Genomic DNA, 21,327 nt, shown 5'->3' with positions numbered 1-21,327 from the left:
AGCTGATTAGGCTACCATTCATATCTGCACCAGAATTGGCTCTCTCCAGTTTTAGTAAATCAACCTCATAGGGACTACAGCATATTAATAACAAAAATAAGTAAAACAATATAAATGAGAAAGCACAAGAGGGTAAGTGAGTGCTGGAAGTCACTACAGCTGCTGAAACACCAAAAGGCACCAAGTAACCTCCAAAACAGCAATATAAATAAATGGTGCAGCGCTTAAAATGAAGATAATCAAGATAATCAAAAGTATGCTATATTTTGATTATCTTCAAGCGCTGCACCCTTTATTTATAATATAAATGAGAATCCCACTTTAAATCTTTCTTTGTTTTTTTTTTTGTTTTTTTATTTGTAATAGAAATTTTACAACAGAAATGTGATTTTTAGAGTCAAAAGAAACAGCCTATATCCAGACATTCATATTCCATGACGCCTGTAGAAACTGAGAAAATAATTGACTTCTGATGAATAAAATCGTGCAACATGGCTTAGAATTATGGGAGGTTATAAACCTTTGTTAATCTCCATGAATAGGTTACATTTATAAGAAATGAGCGCATACGTTGTGGCACATGCGGATTCCATATATTAGGGTGGAGTGGATTTTTGAAGGACCCATCTTTTTTCTCTGTAGCTTTCCTGTTCTCTGACCTGCTCTTAGACAGCTACATATTGTAATGTATCAGGGAGTCAGGTATTCAAATGCATTAGAATATGGCAGAAAAAATATTTGAAGATAATGTTGGAAATGAAAGAAAAATAATAACCTTTTCTAAAATTGAACTGCACTGTCAACACTGAAAACAATATAATGCCCATGTTGACTTACCTCATGGCAAATACATTTTCTGTTGTGGCCATTCAATGTTTTTTTCTTTTTTACTTCTAGATCCAAAAGGAAGGTTCTTGGTCGCAAGGATTCTGATGATGATCGCTGTAGAAATCACTCGCCCTCTCCACCGGTCACACCAACTGGAGGAGTCCCAAACGTGAGCTCCTTTAAGCAGCCTGGGGCAATCCAAAGAAGTATCCGAAAGTCTAGTACCAGCAATGATAATTTCAAAGCCCTGTTACTAAAAAAGGGAAGCAGGTCGGAGTGTGGCTCTCGTATGTCTGCTGCGGAAATGCTAAAGCACACTGACCCGAGGTTTCAAAGATCACAATCAGATTCATCCCTGGAGTTGCCAGACAGTCCAACATTGAGTTCTCCAAGCAAGAATAAAAGAGCTCAGGAGGAATGGGCCAAGAGTGAGGGAATTATGCCAAGAAGCATGTCAGTTTCTGGGACTAGGTACAGTCGCTCCAGAACACCACCATCTGCAGCCAGCAGTAAATACAATGTCCGGAGCCGCCTTCAAAGCAGTCCCATGACAGTGATTTGTGAAGGGGAAGGAGAGATGGCTGATGCTGTAGAAAATAGCTGTACAAAGGCACCACTTATGAACACAATGAGCCTGGACAGGTTTCAAAGAATGGACTCTGAGTTGAATTTCTCTTTTGGTGCTGACAGTTCCAATCCCAGGGTTCACATAAACTTGATGAGTAGACTTTCAGATGTCAGCCCAAGCAAAGACAATGACTCGTCGTAAGAAAATAGCTAGCGTGTCATGAGATGTATCAAGCAAATCCCTAAAAAGCAGAGTAAATGCTATGATCACAAAAGCAATGTTGCACATGGCCATGCACTTGGTGTCTGTATAGTAAATGCTTTAACATTGCAGCCTCTGTGAGTTAGCATTTAGTGGGATTGATTTAGTATGCAGCACCTGCAAGACAGAGCGGTGAAACCAAAGTTGGGAAAGAGATTTAGAACCCCAATGCCTGCATTGGAGCTTTTAAACACATCTCAAGGAAAGATCCGAAGAACATGCATCCAGGCATGAGGTAATGGGTTGGGTATGCTGTCTATATTTAGGTTTCTAAAACATAGTGACATCTACTAAACAGGGTATAATGGGTCATAGATGCACTGCTGGCATGATTTCCTCTGGACATCAACCAGAGTTTATTACACTGAGTGCAATTAGTGGGCTGGTAGTGGGCTTGTCAAACTAACCCAATCAAATTGCTGGTTTATGATTTCTTTGGTACTCTTTTTCTTTTCTGGTTTTATTTTTCATTTCTATTAATATCGCAGTTGAGTCACCTCTCGAGTATTTTCAGCTGCTGTGCAGCGGTACAAGCCTAGGTTTTACTTATGTAGAGAAAAAAATGCAGCCTAGAAAACATTGATTATACAATCAGCCATAGACGTATATTGCCACTTCATAAGACTTAGAAAAAAATGCAAATCTACAATGCAGAATTTTTGCAGCAAACATAAAGCTGCAAATGTACAGGACCCTACGTGATGCTGCAGTAAGCTGCGGTGCACTCTGCTGCATTGCTAGTCTATGTAGTTGCAAGCTAGCATTTTTGTTAATAAACACAACTTTTTCCACTTGTTTCCTTTCTCAGACTGTGTAACTTGCACTACAAAGATGTTTGTGTAACCATATATTTTAATGCTTGACATTCATTGTAATATGCTGACATAAAAGACTAAATACAACAAAATGAATGCTGACATGAAAGACTAAATACAACAAAATGAATGCCAATGTTTGTTTCTTATTCTAAAAATGCTAAATTTTGGTTACCAAAGAATAGTTTTAATTTCTTTTTAGTTTTAATAGCAATATGCCTGTACAATTTCTTAACAGTTTTTACATGTGGAAAAAAAAGGCATTTTACAATTTGGACAGACTAAGTTTCTTTTGTACTGTTTTATAGCATAATTTTGATGTCTTGTGTAGTTTTTATATTATTTGTATATATTAGGACTTTTAAATCCTTACTTTTTAACCTGCGTTTAAAATTTGTACATTTTTGAGAATTTTAGAAAGGAAAAAAAAAAAGGTGTAGTTAACCCATAGGCTGCTGGAGGAGGTTGCATCATGATGCAATGCAGTATGGTGAAGCTCCCTGCAGCAGGCTACATAAAATGCTTAATTTATTTCAGTACTTCTGTGACATGTGGCTGTGACCCTCAACCTTTGTAATACTGTAAACATTCAGGGGCCTTCAATTTACTAGACAATGACAATGCTGTGACTGTGCTTCAAATAAAGCAAGGCTGAAAGAAAAGAGTTTGTCTTTTATGTTTTTTTGTGTTTGTGAAAAATATATTGGAAGAAAGCTGTGCTGCAGCAATTGTATCAAGAGCAGCAATAAGGTTATGGTAAAGCAAAGATTCCACCTTTCTTAAGACATTGCCGGTGCAACCTGATAGTTCATTCCCCCCCCCCCGTAAGGTATACTCACCCATCCACACTCCCTCACTGGCTTCTGGCTATGGAGAAGCATATGATTTTCCCCATGTGACAATGTTTGGGACTGAGAGTTGTGTATTAATTCCTGAACATGGTCATTGGGGGAATGGGGGCGAGGGGTGGTGGAGGGATTTCGAGGGCTAATTTTTTTTTACATATAATAGGCTAGCTTTTTTTGTGTATTTTTCACCAAATACCTAATCTAAGTAGCTTTAATATATGACCAGTTTACCAATCAACACACAAAAGGCAATCAGGGCAGTATTTGTGCAAGAATATACTTCCAAAAGACCACATATGATTTTCCATGAACAATATGTTCTGCTGTTTCTCCTTACCCATCTCTGTGTCAAAAAATTCTGCCTTGATGTTGGTGGGTCTGACAGGCACCAGTATTGTGAGCAGAAAGTGGAAGTTTACCGAGAAGTTTGGTGAACACTTCTAAGAAAATGATAATTTTATCTGCAGCCTAATCACTGGAGGGGGCTTATTAAACCTGAACGACACTGCAGCACTATTTAATTCATTTTTAATATTCAGAGCAAACTCACCCACCCATCCATGTCTCTGTGCTTTATTTTGCTGAGAAATCACTTTGAAAAACACCCCCTAGCATTTCTGGCCCTGGCCATCTTAAGTAAGGGCAGATGATTAATTTACTTCCTGAAATTCATCTGCCCATAGCTCAGGTAGGCGGGTGTACTTAGCTGAGAATAACCCTCCTGAAGACTCCTGGGGTGTATGACATAATTTGCCTAGGCCTGGAAACCAGAAAGTAACTGAAGAAATGTAAAAAAAAGTTTAAAATAAGTTATGATATACTTTCCTATCTACAGTCAGGTCCATAAATATTGGGACATCGACACAATTCTAACATTTTTGGCTCTATACACCACCACAATGGATTTGAAATGAAATGAACAAGATGTGCTTTAACTGCAGACTGTCAGCTTTAATTTGAGGGTATTTACATCCAAATCAGGTGAACGGTGTAGGAATTACAACAGTTTGCATATGTGCCTCCCACTTGTTAACAGACCAAAAGTAATGGGACAATTGGCTTCTCAGCTGTTCCATGGCCAGGTGTGTGTTATTCCCTCATTATCCCAATTACAATGAGCAGATAAAAGGTCCAGAGTTCATTTCAAGTGTGCTATTTGCATTTGGAATCTGTTGCTGTCAACTCTCAAGATGAGATCCAAAGAGCTGTCACGATCAGTGAAGCAAGCCATCATTAGGCTGAAAAAACAAAACAAACCCATCAGAGAGATAGCAAAAACATTAGGCGTGGCCAAAACAACTAATTGGAACATTCTTAAAAAGAAGGAACGCACCGGTGAGCTCAGCAACACCAAAAGACCCGGAAGACCACGGAAAACAACTGTGGTGGATGAGTGAAGAATTCTTTCCCTGGTGAAGAAAACACCCTTCACAACAGTTGGCCAGATCAAGAACACTCTCCAGGAGGTAGGTGTATGTGTGTCAAAGTCAACAATCAAGAGAAGACTTCACCAGAGTGAATACAGAGGGTTCACCACAAGATGGAAACCATTGGTGAGCCTCAAAAACAGGAAGGCCAGATTAGAGTTTGCCAATCGACATCTAAAAAATCCTTCACAGTTCTGGAACAACATCCTATGGACAGATGAGACCAAGATCAACTTGTACCAGAGTGATGGGAAGAGAAGAGTATGGAGAAGGAAAGGAACTGCTCATGATCTAAGCCTACCACCTCATCAGTGATGCATGGTGGTGGTAGTGTCATGGCGTGGGCATGTATGTCTGCCAATGGAACTGGTTCTCTTGTATTTATTGATGATGTGACTGCTGACAAAAGCAGCCGGATGAATTCTGAAGTGTTTCGGGCAATATTATCTGCTCATATTCAGCCAAATGTTTCAGAACTCATTGGACGCCGCTTCACAGTGCAGATGGACAATGACCCAAAGCATACTGCAAAAGCAACCAAAGAGTTTTTTAAGGGAAAGAAGTGGAATGTTGTGCAAGTCAATCACCTGACCTGAATCTGACTGAGCATGCATTTCACTTGCTGAAGACAAAACTGAAGGGAAAATGCCCCAAGAACAAGCAGGAACTGAAGACAGTTGCAGTAGAGGCCTGGCAGAGCATCTCCAGGGATGAAAGCCAGCGTCTGGTGTTGTCTATGCGTTCCAGACTTCAGGCTGTAATTGACTGCAAAGGATTTGCAACCAAGTATTAAAAAGTGAAAGTTTGATTTATGATTATTCTGTCCCATTACTTTTGGTCCCTTAACAAGTGGGAGGCACATATGCAAACTGTTGTAATTCCTACACCGTTCACCTGATTTGGATGTAAATACCCTAAAATTAGAGCTGACAGTCTGCAGTTAAAGCACATCTTGTTTGTTTCATTTCAAATCCATTGTGGTGGTGTATAGAGCCAAAAATGTTAGAATTGTGTCGATGTCCCAATATTTATGGACCTGACTGTATTTATTAATGCTAGTAGCATAAGGGTTAAAATAGTCAATTTTGATTGAAAGTGAAGTTCCATTTTTAAGAGGTCTGATCAAATTTGCTTGTGATTTTACAAACAACAATGGTATCTCTACTACATTGAATTTTCCAATCAGTGTTGGCAGCCCTGCCCAGGCTCTCTCATATATTATGAAGAGAAGGCGAGGGGAGGTGTTCTGTCGTCCAAGTAGGAGATAACTCATGTAGGGCTGACAATACTGTATGAATTTCAGTGTAGTAGGGGCAACATTGTCAGCTCACTGTAATTTTGTCAGGATAGCAGGCATTTTACAAACACTGTATAGTGCAGACATTGGAATAGATCTACTAATAGATGTACTGAAAATGTTTTGGGTTTTTTTCGCCCAGACTTTAGGCATGCTTTGTATGTGTTCGTTGCATGGTGCCCCAAAAACTGCAGTTTCCTCCCTTAAAGTGTCCTGGAAAATCCAATCCTTCCAAACATTTCCTTGTGATAAGCTGCAATATGAAAAATGACTAGTTGCAGCTGTAACCACACTACTTCTCTTAGGTTAACCACAATACATTACTGTGAAAGTGAGAGAATGCAAAGTGTGCTAGTGCCAGTCTGTCTATAAAGGAGAAAGATGGGGCCTGGTCCTGGTAAAGGGGAAAAATGTTTGCTTAGCAGCATGCTTGGGATGGCTTGCACATTGCACCATATGATCAGACAATGAAGGATGTCCAAAGATACTTCTGAGTAGTGACCACTGGGAAGCACGCAACCTGAGCAGGTCCCAATCGAAAGAGGAGATCGGGACCTTTCCGTGAGTACTGGACATGTGTGCTGGGAGCGCGCAGGGCGCACGCTCTCAGCACATTTTATTTTTTAATAGAACGCAAATGTGCAGCCACTCGGCATCTAGGCCCAGATGCCGGGAGGCCAGCGTGAAGAGGTTAAAATAGCTCCTTCGCCAATTCAGTGCTGAAACTGATGGCTGTTTACACATTCATTGGCCTTGGTTCCCAACAAATTTAGGATTCCCTCTCTTGCCACTAGAGGGTATTGTACATTTAGAAAAAAAAAATCCTTTGGAAAAAAAAAAAAATCACATTCTATTGATTTTACATTAAAAAAACTTATACAAATCGTACAAACAAAGAACATTCAACAAATACTCATCCTTTCATCCATACATTACATTAAAGTATTTCCATACAAACCCCAGCTAATCATATACAGTATCTCACAGAAGTGAGTACACCCCTCACATTTTTGTAAATATTTTATTCTATCTTTTCATGTGACAACACTGAAGAAATGACACTTTGCTGAAATGTAAAGTAGTGAGTGTCCAGCTTGTATAACAGTGTAAATTTGCTGTCCCCTCAAAATAACTCAATGCACAGCCATTAATGTCTAAACCGCTGGCAACAAATGTGAGCAGACCCCTAAGTGACAATGTCCAAAGTGTCAATATTTTGTGTGGTCACCATTATTTTCCAGCACTGCCTTAACCCTCCTGGGCATGGAGTTCACCAGAGCTTCACAGGTTGCCACTGGAGTCCTCTTCCACTCCTCCATGACGACATCAAAGAGCTGGTGGATGTTAGAGACCTTGTGCTCCTCCACCTTCTGTTTGAGGATTCCCCACAGATGCTCAATAGGGTTTAGGTCTGGAGACATGCTTCGCCAGTCCATCACCTTTACCCTCTGCTTCTTTAGCAAGGCAGTGGTTGTTTTGGAGGTGTGTTTGGGGTCGTTATCATGTTGGAATACTGCCCTGTGGCCCAGTCTCTGCAGGGAGGGGATCATGGTCTGCTTCAGTATGTCTCAGTACATGTTGGCATTCATGGTTCCCTCAATGAACTGTAGCTCCCCAGTGCCAGCAGCACTCATGCAGCCCCAGACCATGACACTCCCACCACCATGCTTGACTGTAGGCAAGACACACTTGTCTTTGTACTCCTTACCTGGTTGCCACCACACACGCTTGACACCATCTAAGCCCAATAAGTTTATCTTGGTCTCATCAGACCACAGGACATGGGTCCAGTAATCCATGTCCTTAGTCTGCTTGTCTTCAGCAAACTGTTTGCAGGCTTTCTTGTGCATCATCTTTAGAAGAGGCTTCCTTCTGGGATGACAGCCATGCAGACCAATTTGATGCAATGTGCGGCGTATGGTCTGAGCACTGACAGGCTGACCCCCCACCCCTTCAACCTCTGCAGCAATGCTGGCAGCACTCATATGTCTATTTCCCAAAGACAACCTCTGGATATGACGCTGAGCACGTGCACTCAACTTCTTTGGTTGACCATGGCGGGGCCTGTTCTCAGTGGAACCTATCCTGTTAATCGCTGTATGGTCTTGGCCACCGTGCTGCAGCACAGTTTCAGGGTCTTGGCAATCTTCTTATAGCCTGGGCCATCTTTATGTAGAGCAACGATTCTTTTTTTCAGATCCTCAGAGAGTTCTTTACCATAAGGTGCCATGTTGAATTTCCAGTGACCAATATGAGAGAGTGAGAGCGATAACACCAAATTCAACTCACCTGCTCCCCATTCACATCTGAGACCTTGTAACACTAACAAGTCACATGACACCAGGGAGAGAAAATGGCTAATTGAGCCCAATTTGGACATTTTCACTTAGGGGTGTACTCACTTTTGTTGCCAGCGGTTTAGACATTAATGCTATGTGTTGAGTTATTTTGAGGGGACAGCAAATTTACACTGTTATACAAGCTGTACACTCGCAACTTTACATTGTAGCAAAGTGTCATTTCTTCAGTGTTGTCACATGAAAAGATATAATAAAATATTTACAACAATGTGAGCGGTGTACTCACTTCTGTAAGATACTGTATATCATTATATATCTTTAAGTCTAAACCAGTGATTAAGATAAGAGTAGGTGGGTCTGGTGATTTCCAATGAATTGCTATAGCATAGAACATAGGTCTCCAGACTTTCTAAACAAAGGGCCCATTTATTGTCCTTTAGAATTTAAGGGGGCAGGACTGTGGCCAGCAAGAATAGAAATTTTCCTGGTATCAGGTGGAAGGAAACAGTGCCCCATCTTTGGTATTAGGGGGAGGAGGAATAGTGCTCCATTGGTGATGTCAGTGGCAGGAATTATGTCCCATTGTTGGTGTCAGAGGGCAGAAGAGTGTCTCCTTTCAGTGGGATGAACAGTGTCCCAAGGGCCAGATAAAGGCAAGCAAAGGGCCACATCCAGCCCCTGGGCCACAGTTTGGAGACCACTGGCATAGAAGAATAACAAACATAACAATAGTTCATGTGTACAAAATATTGTGAAATCAGTGAATTCAAGCGTGGTACTGTGATAGGTTGTCACCTGTGCAATAAGTCCATCCGTGAAACTTCCTTGCTACTAAATATTCCACAGTCAACAGTTAGTGGTATTATAACAAAGTGGAAGCAACTGGGAATAACAGCAACTCAGCCACGAAGTGGTAGGCCACGTAAAATGACAGAGCAGGGTCAGCACATGCTGAAGCACACAGTGTGCAGAAGTCGCCAACTGTCTGCAGAGTCCATAGCTAAAGACCTCCAAACTTCATGTGGCCTTCAGATTAGCACAACAACAGTGTGTAGAGAGCTTCATGGAATGGGTTTCCATGGCAGAGCAGCTGCATCCAAGCCTTACATCACCAAGTGCAATGCAAAGCATCGGATGCAGTGGTGGAAAGCACTCCGCGCAGTGGAGACGTGTTCTCCAAAGTGACGAATAGCTCTTCTTGCTGTCTTGTAATCTGTCAGAGGTGTCTGGATTTGACAGTTGCCAGTAGGACAGTTTTTGCCTGACTGCACTGTGCCAAGTGTAAACTTTGGTAGAGGGAGGATTATGGTGTGGGGTTGTTTTTCAGGGGCTGGGCTTGGCCCCTTAGTTCCACTGAAGGGAACTCTTAAGGTTTCAGCATACCAAGACATTTTGGACAATTTCATGCTCCCAATTTTTTGGGAACAGTTTGGGGATGGCCCCTAACTGTTCCAACATGACTGCGCACCAGTGCACAAAGCAAGGTCCATAAAGACATGGATGAGCAAGTTTGGGGTGGAGGAACTTGGCTGGCCTGCACAGAGTCCTGATCTCAACCCAATAGAGCACCGTTGGGATGAATTTAAGTGGAGACTGTGAGCCAGGCCTTCTTGTCTGACATCAGTGCCTGAACTTGCAAATGCGCTTCTGGAAGAATGGTCAAACATTCCCATAGACACACTCATAAACTTTGTGGACAGCCTTCCCAGAAGAGTTGAAGCTGTTTTAGCTGCAAAGGGTGGGCCAACTCAGTATTGAACCCTACAGACTAAGATTGGGATGCCACTAAAGCTCGTGTGTGTAAAGGCAGGAGTCCCAATACTTTTGGCAATATAGTGTACAGTTGTGTCCAAAATTATTCAACCCCCAATGCTGTAAAGGGGTTTAGGGACTATAGTGTACATTTGGAATTGTATTCAGAATCAAATCCTACAAGGACGTTGTAACTACCCAAATGCAACTAAAATGACATCAATTGTTTATGTAATACAGTAGTAAATGGTTCTTATGTGGTTTCTTCATTGCCACAATTATTCAACCCCTTAAAGACTACCACTCTGAAGAACAGAGGTTCATACAGGTGCTTTCCATCAGGTATTGAAAACACCTGTGGATGTCACCGAGCAGCAATCAAGCATAATAAGCACCAATTAGGCAGCTTTAAAATGACTGTGATACTCAGCTCCTTCTAGACATTTACTGGTGTGGTTACAAACATGGTGAAGGCAAGAGAATGGTCCAGGAAGACAAGAGAAGAGGTGATTTCTCTTCACAGGAAGGGCAATGGCTATAAGAAGATTGCAAAGATGTTAAACATACCAAGAGACACCTTAGGAAGCATCATTCGCAAATTCAAGGCAAAGGGCACTGTTGAAACGCTACCTGGTCGTGGCAGAAAGAAGATGCTGACTTCGACTGCTGTGCGCTACCTGAAGCGTAGAGTGGAGAGAAGTCCCCGTGTGACTGCTGAGGAACTGAGAAAAGATTTGTCAGATGTGGGTACAGAAGTTTCAGCCCAGACAATAAGACGCACACTGCGTAATGAAGGCCTCCGTGCCAGAACTCCCAGGCGTACCCCCTTGCTGTCTCCAAAGAATAAGAAGAGTCGACTGCAGTATGCCAAAAGCCATGTGGACAAACCACAAAAGTTGTGGGATAGTGTTCTGTGGACTGATGAAACAAAATTAGAACTGTTTGGGCCCATGGATCAACGCTATGTTTGGAGGAGGAAGAACAAGGCCTATGATGAAAAGAACACCTTGCCTACTGTGAAGCATGGTGGAGGGTCAATCATGCTTTGGGGCTGTTTTGCTTCTGCAGGTACAGGGAAGCTTCAGCGTGTGCAAGGTACCATGAATTCTCTTCAGTACCAGGAGATATTGGATGGAAACGTGATGCAGTCCGTCACACACCTGAGGCTTGGGAGACGTTGGACCTTTCAACAGGACAATGATCCCAAGCATACCTCCAAGTCCACTAGAGCATGGTTGCAGAGGAAAGGCTGGAACATTTTGGAGTGGCCATCGCAGTCACCAGACTTAAATCCGATTGAGAACCTCTGGTGGGACTTAAAGAAAGCAGTTGCAGTGCGCAAGCCTAAGAATGTGACTGAACTGGAGGCCTTTGCCCATGAAGAATGGGCGAAGATACCCGTAGATCGCTGCAAGACACTTGTGTCAAGCTATGCTTCACGTTTAAAAGCTGTTATAACTGTAAAAGGATGCTGTACTAAGTACTAAGATTGAATGTCACTTGGGGGTTGAATAAAACTGATAATGCTGTGAGCACAGAAAAGACATTTGTGGTTATTTCATTATAACTGTTATGTTATATTTGTCTGACCTACAAGTGCCTCTTTAATGTAAATGTAAGCAAGATGACTGAATGATCAAAAGCAATGTCAAACTGGCCAAAACACTCAATTTCAGTGGGGGTTGAATAATTTTGGACACAACTGTATATTGCCTCTACCATCCAACTAAAATAACAGATGGTCCAAACTAATGTATCATCTACACTCATATGTGCAATATCCATACCAAAGGATCTCCAGGAGCCAAGAATGGATAAAGATAGAAAATATAAGATATCCAATACATATAAAAAACATAAATATGTTCTATAAAAATAATCAAATCAAATTAATCTATTCAAAGCCTTTACAAATAAACAAAGGCTTCTAATAGGACCCTCTAGTGGTAAGATAAAATGATTGCACCCGAGAAACATAATTACTAGGAATGCCATCTTGTGGCCAAAAAACATAATACATTTTTATCAAAAGAAATTATAAAAAACTAGAAAATGAATTGCTTCTAAAAATTAGTTAACAAACAGTTTAAATCTATGTCAATATTTAAACCAGATGGAACCAATGTATCAAGCTCAAGGATCAATCTCATTTCATTCTGGGACACCTGTTTCCACATATCGCTACCCCTCCAATGTCTGAAAACTCTGTCAATACCACAAAAAGTTAGTAGCAAAAGATCCCTATTTGGATACACTATGCTGCTTAAATCCTTTCTTTATTTTATTGATGTGTTCATTGATTCTTTTAAATAAGCACTTAGTGGTCCTCCCTACATATTTTAATCCACAGGGACAAGAAAGAAGGTAAGTTACACATTTTGTGTTGCATGTAATGAATTTGTCAATTCTATATTCCCTCCCAGCAGATGACTGACATTTTTCCACCTTCTTAGTGCTGTGGTGTCTACTGAAAGGGGGGAAAGGTCCACTTTATGGATGATTTCATTAGTTAAAGAGTATTTGTAACTGAATTAAATATTGTTTTTATGTATTCTGGAGTTCAGCTGTACAGTGAAGGAAATAAGTATTTGATCCCCTGCTGATTTTGAATGTTTGCCCACTCACAAAGAAATGATCAGTCTAAAAATCGAATGGCAGGAGTATTGTAACACTGAGAGACAGAATAGCAACACAAAATTCAAAAGAAATGCAAGTCTAACAAATTATGCACTGATTTGCATGCTCATGAGGAAAATAAGTATTTGATCCCCTTCACAAAACATGACATAGTACTTGGTGGCAAATCTTTTGTTGGCAATCACAGAGGTCAGATGTTTCCTGTGGTTGGCCACCAGGTTTGCACACATCTCAGGAGGGATTTTGGCCCACTCCTCTTGGCAGATCCTCTTCAAGTCAATAAGGTTTGGTGGCTGACGTTTGGCAACTCGAACTTTCAGCTCCCTCCACAGATTTTCAATCGGATTAAGGTCTGTAGACTGGCTACGCCACTCCAGGACCTTAATGTGCTTCTTTTTGAGCCACTCCTTTGTTGCCTTAGCCATGTGTTTTGGGTCATTGTCATGCTGGAACACCCATCCATGACCCATTTTCAATCCCCTGGCTGAGGGAGTAAGGTTCTCACCCAAGATTTGACGGTACTGTCAGGGCTCCCGGGTATGACCAGAGGTGTGTGACTGACGCAGGGAAACGCAGACTTCAGATATGTTATAAACAATGTAATTTATTAACACTAACCATACAAACATAAACGCAGTGCAATACTAAAACATAACACAGTGCAACCAAACCAAACCAACCACCCACAGATAACAGTACATACAATGCAAGCGTCATCAGGCAGGCCGGGTCAATATCAGTCGGGCAGGTAGGTACAGGGGGAGCAAGCGGAGAATGGTCGGGGTCACAGGCCAGGTTCAGCAGGTAGTGGGCAGCGTGGTACAGAGGGTCAGGCAGAGGAGAATGGTCAGACAAGCCAGGGATCAGAGCAGGGTCAGCAGAGAATCAGACAGGAACAGAGAGCAGGAACAGGATACAGGGCCCAAGAGAAACACAACACCAAGGCAGAGTCTGCAGGTCTGAATGTCCCTTAAATACACCAGTATAATTAGTTCCAGGTGTTTGACTGGCTGCAAGGTTGAGTCTCTGATTGCTGGGAGCATCCGCTGGCCAGCCCTGGTACTGCAGCTCATAAGGCAGCTGAGTCCCACTATTGCTGGCCAGTCCATTCCTGACAGTACCCCCCCCTCAAGGAGCGGCCTCAGGACGCTCCCAACAGTCCTAGCTGGGCAAAATGTTCCACCGCCCGGGTCTGGTAACTGGCGGGATATCAAAGACTGGCACACCGGGCAGGACTCCGGGCAGCGGCACACCGGGCAGAGGCACATCGGGCAGGACTCCTGGCAGAGGCACATCGGGCAGGACTCCGGGCAGAGGCACATCGGGCTGGACTCCGGGCAGAGGCACATCGGGCTGGACTCCGGGCAGAGGCACATCGGGCTGGACTCCGGGCAGCGGCACACCGGGCAGCGGCACACCGGGCAGAGGCACATCGGGCTGGACTCCGGGCAGAGGCACATCGGGCAGGACTCCGGGCAGAGGCACATCGGGCAGGACTCCGGGCAGAGGCACATCGGGCAGGACTCCGGGCAGAGGCACATCGGGCTGGACTCCGGGCAGAGGCACATCGGGCTGGACTCCGGGCAGAGGCACATCGGGCTGGACTCCGGGCAGAGGCACTCCGGGCAGCGGCACACCGGGCAGAGGCACATCGGGCTGGACTCCGGGCAAAGGCACATCGGGCTGGACTCCGGGCAGAGGCACATCGGGCTGGACTCCGGGCAGAGGCACATCGGGCTGGACTCCGGGCAGAGGCACATCGGGCAGAGGCACACCGGGCTGGACTCCGGGCAGAGGCACATCGGGCAGGACTCCGGGCAGAGGCACATCGGGCAGGACTCCGGGCAGAGGCACATCGGGCTGGACTCCGGGCAGAGGCACATCGGGCTGGACTCCGGGCAGAGGCGAATCGGATTACCAGGCGAAGCAGCAGGCAGCGGGCCACCAGGCGGAGCAGCAGGCACCAGGCCCCCAGGCGGAGCAGCAGGCACCGGGCCCCCAGGCGGAGCAGCAGGCAGCGGGCCACCAGGCGGAGCAGCAGGCAGCAGGCCCCCGGGCGGAGCAGCAGGCACCGGGCCCCCGGGCGGAGCAGCAGGCACCGGGCCCCCGGGCGGGGCAACAGGCACCGGGCCCCCGGGCGGGGCGACCGGCATCAGGCCCCCAGGCAGAGCGGCGGGCGCCGGGCCCCCAGGAGGGGCGACAGGCATCGGGCCCCCAGGCGGGGCGACAGGCGTCGGGCCCCCAGGCGGGGCGACAGGCATCGGGCCCCCAGGCGGGGCGACAGGCATCGGGCCCCCAGGCGGAGCGGCGAGCGCCGGGCCATCAGGAGGGGCGACAGGCATCGGGCCCCCAGGCAGGGCGACAGGTATCGGGCCCCCAGGCGGTGCGACAGGCATCGGGCCCCCAGGCGGGGCAACAGGCATCGGGCCCCCAGGCGGGGCAACAGGCATCGGGCCCCCAGGCGGGGCGACAGGCATCGGGCCCCCAGGTGGAGCGGCGGGCGCCGGACCCCCAGGCGGAGTGACAGGTCTTGGGCCCTCAGGCAGAGTGGCGGGCGCCGGACCCCCAGATGGAGCAACAGGTCTCGGGCCCTCAGGCGGAGCGGCGGGCGCCGGACCCCCAGATGGAGCGACAGGTCTCGGGCCCTCAGGCGGAGCGGCGGGCGCCGGACCCCCAGGTGGAGCGACAGGTCTCGGGCCCTCAGGCGGAGCGGCGGGCGCCGGACCCCCAGGTGGAGCGACAGGTCTCGGGCCCTCAGGCGGAGCGACAGGTCTCAGGCCCCCAGGCGGGGCGGCGGGCGCCGGACCCCCAGGCGGAGCGACAGGTCTCGGGCCCCCAGGCGAAGCGGCAGGCACCGAGTCACCAGGCACGACAGTGGGCTCCGAGTCAACTGGCATGACCGCTGGCACTGGGTCAGGCATTGGATCGTCTGGCTGGACAGCGGGCATCGGGTCACCAGGCATCAGATCATTTGGCTCGACAGCGGGCACCGCGTCATCTGCCAAGGCAGTGGGCTCCGAGTCAACTGGTATGACCGCGGGCACTGGGTCAGACATTGGATCGTCTGACTGGACAGCGGGCATCGGGTCACCAGGCATCAAGTCATTTGGCTCGACAGCGAGCACTGCGTCATCTGGCAAGGCAGTGGGCTCCGAGTCAACTGGCATGACCGCGGGCACTGGGGCAGACATTGAATCGTCTGGCTAGACAGCGGGCATCGGGTCACCAGGCATCAGGTCATTTGGCTCGACAGCGGGCAACGCGTCATCTGGCAAGGCAGTGGGCTCCGAGTCAACAGGCACGACAGTGGGCACCGGGTCATCAGGTACCGGATTGTCTGACTCGACAGCGGGCATCGGGTCACCAGGCATCAGGTCATTTGGCTCGACAGCGGGCACCGCGTCATCTGGCAAGGCAGTGGGCTCCGAGTCAACTGGTATGACCGCGGGCACTGGGTCAGACATTGGATCGTCTGACTGGACAGCGGGCATCGGGTCACCAGGCATCAGGTCATTTGGCTCGACAGCGGGCACCGCGTCATCTGGCAAGGCAGTGGGCTCCGAGTCAACAGGCACGACAGTGGGCACCGGGTCATCAGGTACCGGATTGTCTGGCTCGACAGCGGGCATCGGGTCACCAGGTATGACAGCGGGCACTGGGTCACCAGGCATCAGGTCATTTGGCTTGCCAGCGGGCACCGCATCATCTGGCAAGGCATTGGCCACCGGGTCACCAGGCATTGGATCGTCTGGCTGGATCAGTTCATCATGCTGGGTAGAGGCATCAGGCTGAATGCAGGCGTCCGGCTGAGTAGAGGCATCAGGCTGAGTACAGGCATCAGGCTGAGTAGAGGATTCAGGCTGAGTAGAGGCTTCAGGCTGAACCACGGAAGGCAGGCTCACCGGTTTGGATACTGGCAGGATGGTATTGGTTGGAAAGAATTTTCGCTTTTTTCTGGTTTTAACTACTGGAGCACTGCAAGTAAACGCAGGTCTGCAAACGAATGGAGCAGCTGGAGACAGAGAAGAGCTGGAGGATGGAACAGGAGAGGGAGCAGTTGCTACAGAGGGCATTTTTACAGGGTTAAAGGCAGGATAGGTGCAGCGAGTGGGAACAGGGTACTGACATGCGGTAGATAGCAGGGCAGGAGGAGCTGTTGGGAATGCAGGAATAGAGTTTTGAGGAGATAGATTAGAAGCAGGACTGGGTTTTTGTAAGCTGACTGAGGCTGGGTGTAACAAATCTGTCCATGTCTGCAGTATGGGTTGAACAAAGCTGAGCTTACACAAAGCCTGTCTGACCAAAGACTGCACTGCGTTTATACAATCTCTTAGTACCTGTGGTGAACATGTGGAATAACGCTCCAGAAAGTAACCCACATCATCCTCTAATAACCACACCAGGGACTCTACCTGGTCTGCACTAAATGGTGGCAAAAATTCATCCCTGCATTCGGGGGTACCAGATGAAACCAACTCAGCACAAACCTCAATCAAAGGCTGCACCTCAGAGAACTCTGTGCCCTGATCTACTAGAACATGAGCGAGCCGTATACATTCTAGCAGTTCATCCCGGGGATACTCCTTCAGAGTTTGATAAGCATACTCCCTGTCATCAAACACTAGCAGAGATAAATACGCAACCTCATCCAGATCCATCCTTCCCATCAACAAGCCAAGATGGCTTCCCTGTGCAGCCACTTCTGGTCAGGATTGGCCTTGGTGTAATGTCAGGGCTCCCGGGTATGACCAGAGGTGTGTGACTGACGCAGGGAAACGCAGACTTCAGATAAGTTATAAACAATGTAATTTATTAACACTAACCATACAAACATAAACGCAGTGCAATACTAAAACATAACACAGTGCAAACAAACCAACCAACCACCCACAGATAACAGTACATACAATGCAAGCGTCGTCAGGCAGGCCGGGTCAATATCAGTCGGGCAGGTAGGTACAGGGGGAGCAAGCGGAGAATGGTCGGGGTCACAGGCCAGGTTCAGCAGGTAGCGGGCAGTGTGGTACAGAGGGTCAGGCAGAGGAGAATGGTCAGACAAGCCAGGGATCAGAGCAGGGTCAGCAGAGAATCAGACAGGAACAGAGAGCAGGAACAGGATACAGGGCCCAAGAGAAACACAACACCAAGGCAGAGTCTGCAGGTCTGAATGTCCCTTAAATACACCAGTATAATTAGTTCCAGGTGTTTGACTGGCTGCAAGGTTGAGTCTCTGATTGCTGGGAGCATCCGCTGGCCAGCCCTGGTACTGCAGCTCATAAGGCAGCTGAGTCCCACTATTGCTGGCCAGTCCATTCCTGACAGGTACATTGCCCCATCCATCGTCCCTTTGATACGGTGCAGTTGTCCTGTCCCCTTAGCAGAAAAACACCCCCAAAGCAGAATGTTTCCACCACGTTTGACAGTTGGGATGGTGTTCTTGGGGTCATAGGCAGTATTCCTCCTCCTCCAAGCACGGCGAGTTGATGCCAAAGAGCTCGATTTTGATCTCATCTGACCACAACACTTTCAACCAGTCCTCCTCTGCATCATTCAGATGTTCAGTGGCAAACTTCAGATGGGCCTGGACATGTGCTTTCTTGAGTAGAGGGACCTTGCGGGCACTTCAGAATTTCAATCCTTGTTGGCGTAGTGTGTTACCAATTGTTTTCTTGGTGACTGTGGTCCCAGCTGCCTGGAGATCATTGACAAGATTCTCGTGTTGTTCTGGGATGATTCCTCACTGTTCTCACGATCATTGACACGCCACAAGGTGAGATCTTGCATGGTGCACCAGACCTAGGGAGACAGACAGTTGTTTTGTGTTTCTTCCATTTGTGAATGATTCCACCAACTGCTGTCACCTTCTCACCAAGCTGCTTGGAGATAGTTTGGTAGCCCAGTCCAGCCTTGTGTAGGTCTATAATCTTGTCCCTGACATCCTTGGACAGCTCTTTGGTATTTGCCATGGTGGAGAGTTTGGAATCTGATTGTTTGATTGCTCCTGTGAACAGGTGTCTTTTATACAGGTAACAAAATTAGATTAGCAGCACTCCCTTTAAGAGACTGCTTCTAATCTCAGCTTGTTACTTGTATTAAAGACACTTGGTAGCCAGAAATCCTGCTGAATGATAGGGGATCAAATACTTATTTCCCTCATGAACTTGCAAATCAATGCATAATTTGTTAGACATGCATTTCTTTAGAATTTTCTGTTGCTATTCTGTTTCTCAGTGTTACAATACATATACCATTCGATTTTTAGACTGATCATTTCTTTGTGAGTGGGCAAACATTCAAAGTCATCAGGGGATCAAATGCTTATTTCCTTCACTGTATATCTACCTGTATACACCAAAGCCTGATTCCTTTTTTCTTTTTTTTTTGTTAGGTTATCCAGAAGTAAAGCTCAGCTTCAATGGATGAGAGAAAGATGATGAAAAGGAGGAGTCCCAAATCCTCTACTAGTCGCCCACCTCCACTTATAAATTCCAGGATGGAAATCTGTCCCACTTAGCATTTGGGTTCTCAAATGCTGTGCCACAAACAGCCTTAAAAAAATCAAAGTTGGAAAGTTTATTATCAACACTACATTTTGGGCAGATATCAGTTAAAGTGAAATTTTAAGCCAAAAATAAAAAAAAAGGGAGAACAGGCAGAACATTTAATGCAGAGGGAAAATGATTTGTCTCTTCTGAATTAAAGTTACTTACCTGTCTATCCTTGTACAGTGAACTGCGCAGCTCACCGTACAAATTTGGCATTCCTGAATCTGACTGAACTGCCTTGCATGTGCAGAAGTGATGTCATTCCCACCTGGCCAATGAAAGTGGCCATCAATTGAGACCTAGAATCCACCTGTCTGAAGATGTCAGCAGCTGGATGAGAGAGCCTTGGCTCTTGTGCACATAGCTGGATCAAGATCAGGCTCAGGTATATATTTAGGGGGCCACAGGGGAAGTTGCATGCAGAAGGTTTTTACCTTACCATATAGAATGCAGTAAGGTAAAAAAAAAAAACCTTCTGCTTTTACAACCACTTTAACTGAACAAGCTGAAGTTAGAAGCTGATTGGCTACCATGCACAGCTGCGCCAGAAGTTGCACTCTCTAGTTAGTAAATTAACCCCATTTTTTGGCATTTACCTGGCATAATAGAACATAAATATAGAATGGACAGACAGCACTGGGCTTTACGGGAATCAATTTATAATCCATGCAGTGGATGGGTGGGATGAAGGATGATTTATCAGCCATGATCTGCTTATTGTCCTGCATAGTTTTTTTCATAGTATATAAATAAATCAGATCTAATAAAGGGCAGAGAACCAGATAAAAAAAATCAACTTATCTTGCTTCAAATTCTTAATGTTGCTTTAAATACTTCTGTGCCTCAGAGAGACAGAAACAAGGGAGACAATTGTGTGAGATGCCAGGCATTTGATGGCTTTCCTCTTATCGCTTGTTGTTAAGCTAGCTGAACAGGTATTTCTAGTGTACAATTTATCTTTGACTGTGGGATATATGATTTTACATACAGTATGTATGTTTTGACCATACAGATGACTAGGAGACTTGAATTAGGAATTTATTTTTTAGAGGGTGTACTTTTAGGGTGATGGACTGATTTTCCATTTGTTTTCTTTACCTGAAGAGTCATTAAAGAGAAATCCAAATCTCAGGGAGAGAGTAAAGGTGCTTCATCGGCTCTCATTCAGCACTTGTTCCTTACAGATGTGTCTGATGTACAGGAGATGGAGAAAGGGCTTCTGAGTCTTCTCAATGACTTCCACTCAGGCAAACTTCAAGTGTTTGGTAATAAATACAGTCGTACCTCGGTTTACGAATTTAATGTGTTCTCCGGGACGTTTCGTATTGCGAAAAATTCGTAAACCGAAACAGGTTTCCCATAGCAATGCATTGAAAACCAATTAATCCATTCTGGAGGTCAGAAAAGAGTAAAAAAAAAGTCTTTTATCTGTTCAAAACTCTTTACAAAGTGCACTTTAAAGGCATAAATACTGTACAGGGACATGATAAAAATTCGTAAATGCATTGAAAACCAATTATTCCATTCCGGAGGTCAGAAAAAAGTAAAAAAAAAAAAGTTTTATCTGTTCAAAACTCTTTATAAAGTGCACTTTAAAGGCATAAATACTGTACAGGGACATGATAAAAAAAGAAAAATAGTAAATGCATTGAAAACCAATTAATCCGTTTCGGAGGTCAGAAAAAAGTCCAAAAAAGTTTTATCTGTTCAAAACTCTTTATAAAGTGTACTTTAAAGGCATAAATACTGTACAGAGACATGATTACAAAATTTCCAAAATGTCTCCAAAACTCGATGCAAAAACTGCCTCAACACCTCCACACTCAACGCCACGTACTGCCCACAGACTCCAGCATTCACGGGGCTGGCGCTATAAACCTTCCAGGTGCAATGCATCCTGGGGAAACTTGCTTCGTATTGCAAAAAAAAATTTGTAAAGCGAGGCATTATTTTCAATGGATTTTCATTCGTAAACCGAAAATGACTTTAACCAAGGCGTTCGTAAACCGAGGTACCATTGTAATGCCTTTTTATGATAAGGAAGACTCT

At 45.6% G+C, this 21,327-nt stretch overlaps 1 protein-coding gene and 1 pseudogene across 8 annotated transcripts in view; both read left to right on the top strand.

The window, feature by feature from the left end:
- NHSL1 (NHS like 1) overlaps positions 1-3,134 on the top strand; it is a 264,179-nt gene extending 261,045 nt beyond the window's left edge. For all 8 annotated transcript variants that reach the window (XM_089676245.1, XM_089676244.1, XM_089676242.1 and 5 more), the window contains one exon: positions 898-3,134. In XM_089676245.1, the coding sequence (XP_089532371.1) occupies positions 898-1,597 (700 nt within the window). In that variant the 3' untranslated portion in view covers positions 1,598-3,134. The remainder of the gene's footprint in view (positions 1-897) is intronic.
- Positions 3,135-19,144: 16,010 nt separating this feature from the next.
- LOC149462911 (coiled-coil domain-containing protein 28A pseudogene) lies at positions 19,145-20,620 on the top strand (annotated as a pseudogene).
- Positions 20,621-21,327: the final 707 nt, after the last annotated feature.

This window comes from Staurois parvus, unplaced genomic scaffold, assembly GCF_062004578.1.
Source record: "Staurois parvus isolate SC_StPar_1 unplaced genomic scaffold, SC_StPar_1.0 ptg000165l, whole genome shotgun sequence".
Lineage (NCBI taxonomy): Eukaryota > Metazoa > Chordata > Amphibia > Anura > Ranidae > Staurois > Staurois parvus.
The sequence above is the reverse complement of the archived record's forward strand: the minus strand, read 5'-3'. Positions and strand labels throughout refer to the sequence as shown.